This window comes from Coregonus clupeaformis, chromosome 9 (assembly GCF_020615455.1).
Source record: "Coregonus clupeaformis isolate EN_2021a chromosome 9, ASM2061545v1, whole genome shotgun sequence".
Classification (NCBI taxonomy): Eukaryota; Metazoa; Chordata; class Actinopteri; order Salmoniformes; family Salmonidae; genus Coregonus; species Coregonus clupeaformis.
In genome coordinates, this window is record NC_059200.1 from 10,909,454 (window position 1) to 10,924,071 (window position 14,618).

Here is a 14,618-nt window from a genome sequence, read left to right on the forward strand (position 1 = left end):
TTCTGGAATTTTCCAAGCTGTTTAAAGGCACAGTCAACTTAGTGTATGTAAACTTCTGACCCACTGGAATTGCGATACAGTGAATTATTAGTGAAATAATCTGTCTGTAAACAATTGTTGGAAAGATGACTTGTGTCATGCAAAAGTAGATGTCCTAACCAACTTGACAAAACTATAGTTTCTTAACAAGAAATGTGTGGAGTGGTTGAAAAACAAGTTTTAATGACTCCAACCTAAGTGTATGTAAACTTCCGACTTCAACTGTGTATGTGACATACAAAGGAACATTAAAGGGATACTTAAGGATTTTGGCAATGAAGCCCTTTATCTACTTCCCCAGAGTCAGATGAACTCATGGATACCATTTTTATGTCTCTGCATCCAGTATGAAGGAAGTTAAGAGGTACAGTGCCTTGCAAAAGTATTCATCCCCCTTGGCATTTTTCCTATTTTGTTGCATTACAACCTGTAATTTAAATTGATTTTTATTTGGATTTCATGTAATGGACATACACAAAATAGTCCAAATTGGTGAAGTGAAATTAAAAAAATAACTTGTTTAAAAAAAGTATAAAAAATAAATAATGGAAAAGTGGTGCGTGCATACGTATTCACCCTCTTTGCTATGATTTCCTTAAATAAGATCTGGTGCAACCAATTACCTTCAGAAGTCACATTAATTAATTAATATGCCATTTAGCAGACGCTTTTATCCAAAGCGACTTACAGTCATGCGTGCATACATTTTTTTTTTTTGTGTATGGGTGGTCCCGGGGATCGAACCCACTACCTTAGCGTTAGAAGCGCCGTGCTCTACCAGCTGAGCTACAGAGGACCACATAATTTGTTAAATAAAGTCCACCTGTGTGCAATCTAAGTGTCACATGATCTGTCACATGATCTCAGTATATATACACTGTTCTGAAAGACCCCAGAGTCAGCAACACCACTAAGCAAGGGTCACCACCAAGCAAGCGGCACCATGAAGACCAAGGGACTCACCAAACAGGTCAGGGACAAAGTTGTGGAGAAGTACAGATGAGGGTTGGGTTATAAAAAAATATCAGAAACTTTGAACATCCCACGGAACACCATTAAATCCATTATTAAATAATGGAAAGAATATGCACCACAACAAACCTGCCAAGAGAGGGCCGCCCACCAAAACTCACGGACCAGGCAAGGAGGGCATTAATCAGAGAGGCAACAAAGAGACCAAAGATAACCCTGAAGGAGCTGCAAAGCTCCACAGCGGAGATTGGAGTATCTGTCCATAGGACCACTTTAAGCCGTACACTCCACAGAGCTGGGCTTTACGGAAGAGTGGCCAGAAAAAAAGCCATTGCTTAAAGAAAAAATAAGCAAACACGTTTGGTGAATAGTTATGCACACTGAAGTTTTCTGTTTTTTTGTCTTATTTCTTGTTTGTTTCACAAGACAATTTTTTTTTTGCATCTTCAAAGTGGTAGGCATGTTGTGTAAATCAAATGATTAAAACCCCCCAAAAAATCCATTTTAATTCCAGGTTGTAAGGCAACAAAATAGGAAAACTGCCAAGGGGGGTGAATACTTTCGCAAGCCACTGTAGTTTCACAAGCCAATGCTAACTAGCGTTAGCATAATAGCTGGAAGTCTATGGCATCTACTAGCAGCTAGCAGTTACCATAGACTTCCAGTCATTGCACTAATGCTAGTTAGCAATTGCGCTAACTGTAGTTAGCAACTTCCTTCAAACTGCACGCAGAGACATAAAAATGGTATCCCACGAGTTCATCTTACTCTGGAGAAGTAGATAAAGGGCTTCATTGCCAAAATCAGGAAGTATCCCTTTAAGCCCATGGAAAATACAATTGTTTGATCTTATCGCAGCACTGCAATACCCGTTTCTAAATTGTAGATTAAGGAAAAGCCTCGTGAATTGTTTGCAATTCTATTCCATGTCGGGACCGTATTTAGATATGAATAATCTAGGAACAATCGTGTTGTAATTTCTAAGCAACAATACAACGTCTATAGATGTAAAATAAGATGCATCAGTGTGGTTAAATGTCAGATACTCACATGTGATGTAGTAATTTCTGTTCTTTTTGAACTCCAGGCCCATGTAGTTTGGACTGAACTCCTGAAACTTGATGGTGAATTTGATGTCCTTCTCAGGCTTGTTGCAGTTGACCAACACATTGGGGTCCATGACTGTTCTGCATTGGTCTGCCTGGTTCTTCTTCACCAGATATAGTTTGTAAAACTCATACGGCCGCCCCATATCTGCCTTTGGGCAGATAATGTCCAGCTTGTCTCCTATCTCTGGGTACATCACCAAGCCCTTCCCATACTGAAATCTGAAACAGACAAAATATGACAGAGAAAGGTAAGAATATTTCAAATACTCTAATAATAGCAATACATACAAGGTCTGGACATCACATTCATTGCATAACAGACCTGTCCCAGACCTGCTGTTTTCAACTCTAAATGATCGGCTATGAAAAGCCAACTGAGAGACCTGAGCCCTAGGACCATACGTCGGGACTACCGGCCGTGGTGACTCCTTGCTGTCCCCAGTCCGCCTGGCCTTGCTGCTATTCCAGTTTAAACTGTTCTGCCTGCGGTTATGGAACCCCTACCTGTCCCAGACCTGCTGTTTTAAACTCTAATGATCGGCTATGAAAAGCCAACTGAGATTTATTCCTGATTATTATTTGACCATGCTTGTCACTTATGAACATTTTTGAACATCTTGGCATGGTTCTGTTATAATCTCCACCCGGCACAGCCAGAAGAGGACTGGCCACCCCTCATAGCCTGGTTCCTCTCTAGGTTTCTTCCTAGGTTTTGCCTTTCTAGGGAGTTTTTCCTAGCCACCGTGCTTCTACACCTGCATTACTAGCTGTTTGGGGTTTTAGGCTGGGTTTCTGTACAGCACTTCGAGATATTAGCTGATGTAAGAAGGGCTATATAAAATAAAATTGATTGAAATTGATTGATAACAGCGTGTTATAACTCTCTGTAAAATGCCATTCTTCTCTACCAAATACACCAGTGTTGTCTGTGTCTGGCTGGCAGTTGCTTGAGCAACAGTGACTAATTTAAAGTAAATCGTTTGTCATTTCACTTCACTTAAAGCCGGTGCAAAACAAATCATGAGTGAATTCATTGTAAGGAACAGGTTAAGGGAAGTGGGGGCGGGTGTTTACAACGCCACATAAACATGGCCGACTGTCGAGGACAGCTATGGGACACGCTTTTACATCTGGGGTTGATAACATCAAATACACAGATAACAACCGAGAGCCCAAGCTGTTATAATGTAAACACATGCATTCATTTACATTAATGCCCATTGATTTAAAACACTGTAAACAAAGCAGACATCCCCTATCTTTAGCTTAGCAAACATACAGCACAATACCAGGGCAGATGTCAATAGGAAATCAGTATGACAGAGGGCTGCCCGGGTCCTGATTGAGCTTAATCTGCGCCAAGTGAGGAGAGAGTACAGATAAACACAAAGCGCTGATGGACAGATGGCATGCAAGCCTTATCTAGATGCTCCACACCTTATCTTTCACAAATTCATTTTGATATCTTCCCTCTCTAACTCAAAGCAACAGGCCCAGCTGAATTCTATTTGAGGATTTAGAGCCGCTGATTGCCTTTGATGAGTCATACTTCTCAAGTGGTTTCTTTTTTCTTTTTCTTGATAAGAACCCTTAGGTCTGCTGACATGCTTAATCCAATATGAGAGAAGAGCTGATGTAGGCAGTTTTTGATCTGGTCCTGTAGAAGTCAAACAAATCGGTGTTGTGTTGAATGTGTTTTTGTTCAGCTTAAAGTCTAAACAACCTTGTCCTAGTTACCAGAGAGATGCTGCTCAGTTTGATGATGATGATGTGTTTGGTTGTGATGGAGACGGAATGGGACAATCTGATCCTTATTTAGATTTGATTTGCATACACACTGTTCCCAACCAATTTCAACATGGTTTAATTGCCAAGAAAACAGCTTTCATGATTCATTCATTTTAAGGCCCTGGTGGATAGAAGGAGGCTGACTAATTCTCCCAACACTAAAATTAATCAACAGTAAGCAATGTCTGTCTGTATGGCAGTCAGTCTGCCTGTCTGTGGCAAACCTTAGTTATGCTTTGCTAGTATGATATCTTAGACAAAAATATGGGCCCTGGTTCCACTATGTCAATCCGCCACGGCTCGTTTAGTATCCAGTCTGCAACGACCCTGTTTCTCTACTTGCTGTATTCACTAGTAATTAGAGTCTCTCCTTCTCTCAATCTTTAATTCTCTCGTTCCTTCGTTATCTCGTTCTATGTGGGATTACAGCTCTTTGCCATGCATGATGGGACTCATGATTTGTAAAATAAAAAGGGTCCCTTGCGTTCGCTAACAGCTGAGGAGATGTGATGATGCATTATTATTCCCTATATACTGAAGCGGAACTGTACGACCGCATACTATTACTGTACATAAAGACGAAGCAGAGTGCAAAGCCTGGAGTGAGCACAGCTTGCCTGGCCCTGCGGTTAGATTGGTGTTGTCTTTGTCTCTCAGACACTGGGTCCTCTGTTTGGCTTCTCAAACCTGTTTGATTGGCCCTTATCCTCAGGCTTCTTCAGAGACTGATCAGGTGTCTGGCTTTAGTTTCTGTATTGTCTCCAAAGTGTTTCTGAGCCAATGGAAATGCATTCTTCAAAGTGTGTATATAATGTAGCTCTGTTAGCAAACTTTTTCAAACTAACACTCAACCTCCACAAAGCAGCAATGAACTCTCTGTTATAATCCTCTGTATTTACGGTCATGGGATCCTCGGAGGATAAGGTAAACGGCCAGGGGCCAGTATAAAGTAATGCACCTAACAAAGGGTTCACAGCATTTGAGGTAGCCACGACTAGCGGTATATAGAAAAGAAACCAAATTTGAAACTAAAGTGAGCAACACATAACTCAATGCTGTCTGCAACACCGACACTGACTGTCTCATTCTGTAGTCTCTCAGTAGCCCCCTCTTCAGTTCACAGTTATGGTCTGACACAAGCACCTCAAAATGGAGTACATCAATAGAACAATATGACAAAAAACATGTTAAGCATTTCTCTATAAACTGTGTCAGAGCAACTTTTGTTGATGGTTGCCTGCAGTAGGTTGCGTGGTCCAACAAAAATAGAGAATAATACACCTACAAAAACACAACCCTGACTAAATGCACAACAACAATAATTGAGTAGCTATAGATGTCAGAGAAGGATATAAGTCAAGGATACCTTTAAAAACCACACAATACCCTGTCTGCTGCTCCTCTGTGCTGATTAGGATGTCTCATGTTTTGTAAAGCTTTGACTGCCTATTACTACTCCATCTACCAATTTCACAAGGGGATGCCCAAACAGATCCTCCATTCCCTTTGTGCTGATCAAACAGGACTGCTGCTCTGAAGAGCTAAGAGGCTGAGCAAAGATAGTGTTCAGATTCCAGACTGAACACTGGAAATTACAGGTCATCTTCACGATTAGGGCTTTGAGCTCTGAATATCCTCCCACCACTTTCCATAGGAAATGTGGTTTAAAGAGTGACAATTTGACATGGCAGGCAAGAGTTTTTTCGTTTTCATCACTATTATTTTCGGGGACAGAAATCAGCAGACACAGTGGGGTATTATGTGAGTTTTAAAGCGTAATGAATATTAATGAGATGGATTAGCATATTCATCAGGGGTGCTCAATGATTGCCATTTCATTCAGTTTGCCATCTTACAAATCCTTTCAATGGTCATTTTTCATCAGAGAAAGAATGGTATTATTACTGCTTTCTCCACGGTCAGTAGGGTTTTAAAGTGATGTTACATGCAGCTAGCACACCAGGATATTTTTGTAATACATAAACATTCAGTTTAGGATGCATGGTGATCCTCAAATAAAATGCATTATATATCATATGGTTACAAGCATGTCCGAATCCCCATAACTCATTGTTACAACAAGTAACCTGCATCTACATAATTAACTATCAAAGACAATAGTCGGGAAAAACAGTGAGTGGTCAGTCCTTTACTGGATAGTGATACAATGATGGCGAGCACAATAACTAGCAAGTACAATATCTGCAACTATTGACTGGAAATTCAATTGTCAGGGTCTTCCAGGGCAGGGACAAATCGCAATATTGCACTGAGTGCATTTGTGAAAACAGATCAAAAATAAGATTGGATTTGATTTCAATATTGAGCTAATCCTCCATAACCATGTTGCCTCATCTCCTGCCGTACGTTGCCACCCTGGGCCTGACAGGCCTCATGCTGCCTCCACTCTCGAGACCCCTGGGATCCTGTTTAACATAATTAGGTACCAGGCCAACACCTTATCTCAGCCTCACATGCAAAATAAAATTCACTGGGGTCCAGCAGAGACACAGTCCCAAAGACATATGGTGACTGCTGCTCTCAATCTCAAGACACAGCCCCTCAAAGTCAATCATCTAGTAAACATTAGAAAAAGACCCTTTTAAGCCGTGGGGAATGATTACTTATAGATAAGGGGCTGTCGGATTAATCCAGCTTCTGTTATCGTTTTAGAGCATTGTTATCTTAATGTTTCATCATTATAAAAACATTGAGTGAGTGATAAACCAAATTAACCAACCTTTAAGGGCTTATTTTGCTATCCTTGCTTTGAAATCAAAACATTAAATTAAGTCAATATTTTATTTGAATCTTAAATTGATGGCTTAGGAGTCAACATATTTGCATTAAAATCAACTTCCTAAGGTTACATCCTCTGGCAGACGTTTGGCTCCATATTACCAGGAAACTAACATGGTCAAACACTGAATCACAGACATTCATTCAGCCTGTGAATGAAGACATCAACTTCTGTGAACCGTCACTGATGCACGCCTTTGCTTGAACAAACCAAGTAGACATAAAAATAAAATAAAATGCAAATGTACCAGTATCTTTCCCACTGCTAGGAAAACGACAATCAAATATGTGTCAAATATACCAGGTGCAAGGGGACAAGCTCAAGCAATATGTGCAAACTTGAAGAAGCAAACTCATCTCCATTGTCTGCACTGCTCATTATCAAACTGGGAAAGACTGAAAAAATAGCCCTCCTTTGTTCTTCACTCATTTGGGCCTCCTACACACTTAAAGCCTGGGCAGTTCCATTCATGCTTTGGAGGAGACAAGGCCTCATTCTCTTGCCAATCGGATTTACAAGATGCACCAGTCGGGTATAAACAAGTTGCCATAGAAACGTTATGATTTCAGCGCAATTTTTCCCTCTTCCTCTCTCTCTTTCCCGCATTCTCTCCCTCCCCCCATCATCTCTAATTGAAAATGATGAAATAGTCTACAGGGAGGGGAGAGAAAATATGTTCTAATCTTATTCAAAATGAAGGTAAAGACTGACATACTTTTTTTCTGTGACTTAAACTAAAGTCAATTTATTAAAAGCCAGGAAAATAATATAAAGTGTAGGTTTTAAGTTGCATTTGTTCTTGATTATATTTATGAATCAACAGCACCATAATTAATGTGATTGAATGGAACACCCCCCATCCCCACCCATAGAGTGAGCTCAGAATCCCCCCTCCCTAAGGCGTGCTCAGACGAAAGACAAACTTCACAGAGCATCATTATCACAGCGTTCTGCTTTTCTCATTTTAACATTAAGCACATGGCTTAAACTCTCTCCCTCTCTCTCTCTGCCTGCCTCACTCTCTCTCACACACACACAAACACACACAAACACACACACATTTTTAAACAACTGAACACAGACTTAAGAGTGGCTTGAATGCAACCAATTAAAGAGCTGCAATACGTAGTCCATGCAAATGAAGGTTATTCATTCACATGCTCTCACAATGCTACTGAGATCTTCACACAGCCAAGGGGGAAAAGATCTCTCATGAGTGGCATGGCCACACTCTCCCCACCCCACCTCCCCTTCACACATTCCAAGAGGGAATTCAAGCACATGACTTGGCAGACCCTTCCATCCCACAATGCCCCTTTGCTGGAGGATTTAGGCTATCCAATGGAATATCAGAGAGGGGTGCAACTAGTCTGGGACTCTAAAGCCGTCACCATTCATACAACTCCATCAATAGGCCTCAGGCTAGCTAGAGGGCAGGATACACTCTAAACATTCAAACGTGCACTTTGAATACTTAGTTATTGAACATTTATAATTATCAGTTAATTCCAGTTGAAGACGAAATTGACAAATGCAAACATGCTAGAGTAATTTTTTGCAGTTGAAGGATCTTGGGCTCTCTGAAAAATATTTGTTGTTTATTTCACAATAAGTAATTTTCCTGTTGTCCTAGTTTTTAAAGTTGGATAAAAATGCAGATTGGCAGGTATTATTTTCCTTCAAGCCTGCAAATCATTAACTAACAGAAAAACATCTTCTTGCTCTGACAGTAATTTGAGGGTAAGGGAACCGCAACCCAAATGAGCTGTTATGCAGTGAGGGAAGAAAAACAAACGCCTCAAAAAAGAAAATCAACATGCTCTAAACATTGCATCCAATCTTTAAAACTTTTCCTACAAGTCTGTGATTGTGTTAAAATACAATATTTAAGATATGGATGTTGTATCCCTGTCCAAAAGACAGGCAACTGCAGCTGAAACAGTTGGTACTGGTCAATAAATTATTACTGTAGCGTTATAAAACGATTGCAATATTGTACACACTTTTTCTTTTTTTTCAGGTTGATTGTGTTTGATTGTGTTTGTACTTCATATAAATGCTAAAAATAACATAACTTTTTTGTGTCCTTAACAGCAAATACACATTAACACGGGTAAATGTACGACCATTAATGGGGTACAGTATAAAAAGGCTTGTGATACCATTCACCCCTAAACCAATTCCTTGGTTAAGGTTGCTCAAATACAGACTGGTCATTGTTTAGTGAGTTCAGTGTGGAATAATGGCTTTTGTGTCAATGGTCTACAGTCTGGTTTACAGAGGCACTCATGGCACGTGCATCACAGTGCTCTGCCATAAGTATCACAGCAATTTCAACATACACATACATTTTTCCTTCAACCCGGCTTTGTAAAGCAGATGGGCAGTTAGTGTCTGGTAGTTCGTAGGCAGAGGATCAGGCACACTTAAACAGTTAGAAGGCTGGTAATGTGTTATCTTAAAGTTGCCATACCCTCACAGAAATGCTCAATTACATATCGAAGGAGAAACAGAGACCTGGCGAGCACGGGGGCAAAAGCGACAGATGCCCCCTACAGGCATAGAGAGATAATCACGTCCTTACAAAATCCATTACATCTGCTTTTCTTTGACGTCTATTTTGGTCTCCAGTGCATGGAGCTGCCTGAGATTACCAGGGATACAGTAATTGGCAACATGGCTGTGACTCCTCCAGATCAAGAGCCCAGTTTGGAGTATATCAGTTCTCAGTTCTCGTGGGCTGGAGACTGCAGCCCAGGGCTGGCTGTGTGAATTATCTAATTATCCCAATTACCTTCAAACAGGCTGAGGATTCTGCTAAAGGCCAGTGGCAGTATGAAGAGTTGTGTCACTGTGACTGGGGTTTGATTCACTGTAGCAACATTTTCCTATATATTGAACAGTGACCAATGGCTTAACCTAATAATTCACTGGATAATCGTGTCACATCATAGAATTGCACTGCAGACTCTAGTTGAATACGGAGAAATTATATCATAGTCTACTACACAGTGCGTACAAACTAATAAACTTGCAACTACTGTATCTGCAGCATGACTATTTTAGACACTCCCTTTTCAACTGAAAATCTTCCACACATCCTTCCCGCTGCCTGTATGACTAAATATGTCTCAGCCTATGCTGTAAAATACCAACAAGACTGCTAAATTATAAATTCTGCCTAGGAATGAGGGTGGGATTTATCACAAAATAATGTACCACCGTAAAAATGCAACTTGACAAGCAAGGCAAGCATGAACATCAATGGACAGAGTGGTGACAACTCTTAACTATGCCACTCTGACCACAAAGACCTCATACTGAACATTTTGTTTGAATATTTTTTTCTGAGATGTGGAAATACTGACTGTTATCTACACTCCTCAATTTAGATGTACAAATTTGTACCGTAAATCAATCAAATCTAGGTCCATTCTAAGCTGGCTGGAGACAGAGACAGACCAGGGTCCCTGTGGTTCTGAGAGACAGGTTTCCAGTCCTGGAGGAAGCCCAACCGCAGATGGACTCTGATCTGCTGAGGAAACCCACTACAGGCTGTAGACCCAGGGGGCCTAGTGGCAGCCCAGCCAGCCCAGCCGACCAGGCCTGATCTGAACAGTGGCCAAAACACACCAAGTGATAGAAGAGCGCTCCATACCAGGAGGTCCTCAGGGAAGGATGCTCCTTAAATGGGTTTCATTTAGGCGTCTGCCTCTGACTGTAATACTGAATGTGCTTCTAATGAGGATATATCAGTGTGGCCTCGTGGATACGGGGATGACATGATGAGACATGCTGTGTTATAAGGTGCAGAAGAAAGCAGGCTATTACCTGCGATTGGAGATGAAGGTGTGGATGGGGGGTGTAAATGAAGACTAGTGCTATATTTATCTGACATCTCCTGCTACTCAATAAGAGGGGGAGATATTCTGTTCAATATCAACAGGGCTTTAACAACATTTCTTTGCAATGTTTCCGAGGCAGGTGCCCTGAAGTACGTACCAGGAATATACAGTGGGGAAAATTATTTAGTCAGCCACCAATTGTGCAAGTTCTCCCACTTAAAAAGATGAGAGAGGCCTGTAATTTTCATCATAGGTACACATCAACTATGACAGACAAATCCAGAAAATCACATTGTAGGATTTTTAATGAATTTATTTGCAAATTATGGTGGAAAATAAGTATTTGGTCACCTACAAACAAGCAAGATTTCTGGCTCTCACAGACCTGTAACTTCTTCTTTAGGAGGCTCCTCTGTCCTCCACTCGTTACCTGTATTAATGGCACCTGTTTGAACTTGTTATCAGTATAAAAGACACCTGTCCACAACCTCAAAATGTCAGAATAATAGTAGAGAGAATGATTTATTTCAGCTTTTATTTCTTTCATCACATTCCCAGTGGGTCAGAAGTTTACATACACTCAATTAGTATTTGGTAGCATTGCCTTTAAATTGCTTAACTTGGGTCAAACGTTTCGGGTAGCCTTCCACAAGCTTCCCACAATAAGTTGGGTGAATTTTGGCCCATTCCTCCTGACAGAGCTGGTGTAACTGAGTCAGGTTTGCAGGCCTCCTTGCTCGCACATACTTTTGAACGTGGTACCATTGCCAACAAAGGGTATATAACAAAGTATTGAGAAACTTTTGTTATTGACCAAATACTTATTTTCCACCATAATTTGCAAATAAATTCATTAAAAATCCTACAATGTGATTTTCTGAATTTTTTTTCCTCATTTTGTCTGTCATAGTTGACGTGTACCTATGATGAAAATTACAGGCCTCTCTCATCTTTTTAATTAGGAGAACTTGCACAATTGGTGGCTGACTAAATAATTTTTTTCCCCACTGTATTTGGCTGCATAGCACATGGAAATAAATGTATCACAAATTTACCACAGGAAACGACTAGCTAGCACTAGCTATGGACAGAAATTTGAATCAGGGGTGTTTCCAATATAAGAAACGTTCAACCACTCAGTGTTCATTGTTTGGGTTTTATGTATCTGTGATACCAAAGAGGGCAAAAGAAAGACGACCTAATGTTTTCACTATACTCCTACACAGTGGCTGCCATTCATCAGAAATGCTCAACTAAAACCACCATAAAGATGTTCTGATTGTGTCTCTTCTGCTGTTACATCCCTTCAAGGCAACTAGGAAAAAACGCATTGAAAAAAATCGATTCAAATCAATGGTACATATAAGAGACACAACTTTGTTTTTCTTTTACTAGACTTCTTTTTAAAAGTCGCCTTCTCTGCTTCTTTCCCAGTTTTGCCTTGGTTTGGGGAAGATCATTAGCTACTTTGACTCCAGCAAGGCAGCATCATTTGTCCCACGCCCGGCAGCACAGAAACATGTCCTTGCCGGTAATAAGTCTAAAGAACACATATGACCTTAGGAAGGTTCCCATATGCAAAATCATGGCAACAGTAACTCAGGACAAAACCTGACAGAGAGACAAGATTTATGATCCAACTGAACAAACTATGAGAGGTATAATGGTTTTTATTTATTCTCTACCCCCTTGTAACAGTGTTCAATATTTATCGTTCTTTGTTAGGAAATGAACCATCACAACTATTGTTCAAGACTCAATTGGACAAGCGGAGCATTCCTGGGGCAGGTTACCCAGATACGTCCATGACTTCTGCCCACATTCCCATCGCTTTGGTTAGGAGGAGAGAATGCCACAGGTCAGAGGAATGAGACGATGAGGCTGGCTCCTTCCTTTCCCCTTTAGCTTTGACATGGAATGCGTGATTGGCAGCTCTCTTTATGTTTCTGACTGGGGGGAAAGTCTCTCAATAATACAATCTGACTCTGCCCAGTCCACTGGCAACAGGTTACATACTCCTATAAACTCCTATAACCTTGAGACTCATAAGAACATTTTCTAAATTATTTTGAGGTAATACATTAGCAATGTGAATACTGCTTTAAGCTGAATTTGTCAACAATAAAATATTATTCATGATATTTCTAAATGTTATACTCTATATTTCCTATCTGAGCGATTGCAGTCTCGCTCGAGGGGAAAACAAACCTTTCAGTGAATGCAGAATATTGTTCACTGACATTCTCAGGCAGAATTTGATGTGATTGATGGTGATCTGAATTCAGCGGGAATTCCCATAGACTGTACTGTTACAGGAAGGACTTAATGAGGATCTGGCACCGCGTTGATGTCGCTGATCAGGTTACACACTGAGAACTGATTACCCTCTGCCCAACAACAGCAAATAAACAGGTTTTACTCTGCAAACTGGAAGAATCACAACCTGAGTAGCCTGAGAGACCCATGTCAAAAACTGTAATATAACTTCCATTAACGTAAATAAAAAACTGCCCCAAAAAAGTCAGTTGCCTTGGATTTAAAACAGACGGAAAATGTGATAAGTTGATTCGCTCAGTGGGCTGCATTGGCATGAATGGTGTCTTCTATCCTATAAGTGGAATCAGTAGCACTAATTCACCATTACAGTAGACATAACTAATTAATCTGGTCTAGTCTGCCTAGCTAACACCTCTCCCAGGAAAAAAGCCTTGTATGCTCACAAAATACCTGGCTCAGAGCAAGTTCAAACATCTATGACACAACAACCATTTGATTGTCAAGACTTGTCCCAGGAGCATAGGAAGACTGCATTAATCAAAAACAGATCATTTTCTTGAGGAGCATTACACCACTTCACACGTTGAGCCCTGCACAACCAAAAGGTAATTTCTAATGGGTTCAACCAAAACCCACTAAACGCACACATAAATCAAAATAAGTGCATGTCTTGGCCTGACCAGATTTGCATCTGACTGTCCCCTACTCCCTTTTATTAACTACCACACCAAAGAGACTCCTTTCAGAGTCAAGCCAGGGATGAGAAAAGAACATGGGGTAATAGTAGACGAGGGGAACAAAAAGGACCGAATGACAGCCTGTCATTGGGAAAGACAACTCAATCTCGTATTGTTTACTTGAGAGTAACACAACGTAACAATTCCACTGCTGGTGATCACAGTCAACTTACATATGTATTTCTGATTAGAGGGCATAGCCTGTGATGTATCATATCAACATCTGAAATTGACCCTATTTGTATCACACTGCTGGTCTGTCTTGAAAAACCTGGTGACCGCAACGATGATGGTTAACAAGACAGATAGAGCCAGCCCCATCTATATAAATGCAAATAGAATCTCCGCCCAACACATGATGGGAACCTTCTGTTTACTGTCAAGAGGAAACAAGGATAAAACAACTTATTGAACTTTGACCTTTTCAGCACTTGTCATCAGGGACGGCCTGTTCAATAGGGCGATATGGGCGACGCACTGCCAAACGGGAAAAGGAAGGGATTTTTTTTCTAATCAATTATATCACGGCAACAGTAGTTATCAGTGTTGTAATCTATACGTCTGATCTGCCACAGTGCCACACTGCCACTAAATGTCGAATCAGGCTAAAGTCGTGCTTCAAATGGCTCCACCCCCTTTTGGGGCGATTTCAGTCAGATTGAAAATCGCCCAGAACTTCTGTCATAGACTCCCATGTAAAATCTATTTTTTTCAAATTTCAGAGCCTTCAATACAATCTCAATGGGTGTCTGTGGGCTTGCACTTACGCGCTTTCGTCATACGTTACGTAACCATGAACGTAACTGAGAAAAGAGTGGATTGTTTGAAAGAAGTTCCTTTTTGTCGGCGAACAAATTAAGATAAATTGGCAACGAAACAATTAGGACCTCCCCAGACCAAATTTAATAATTCAACAGGTTTCTACTAAAGGCGGAAAGTCCTACACCCGAGGATTTTCCAAAAAATTGGTACGAACGAAAAAAGACATTGCCACTCACTCAACTGGATGACGAGGGATACAGGCTAGCTGTCCGCCGCCACAACGATGAGG

At 40.7% G+C, this 14,618-nt stretch overlaps 1 protein-coding gene across 1 annotated transcript in view; it reads right to left on the bottom strand.

Moving 5' to 3' along the window:
• LOC121573728 (ephrin-B1) overlaps nucleotides 1-14,618 on the bottom strand; it is a 74,084-nt gene that overhangs the window by 39,222 nt on the left and 20,244 nt on the right. Inside the window, exon 2 of the mRNA XM_041885922.1 lies at nucleotides 2,062-2,339. Within this exon, the coding sequence (XP_041741856.1) occupies nucleotides 2,062-2,339 (278 nt within the window). The remainder of the gene's footprint in view (nucleotides 1-2,061; nucleotides 2,340-14,618) is intronic.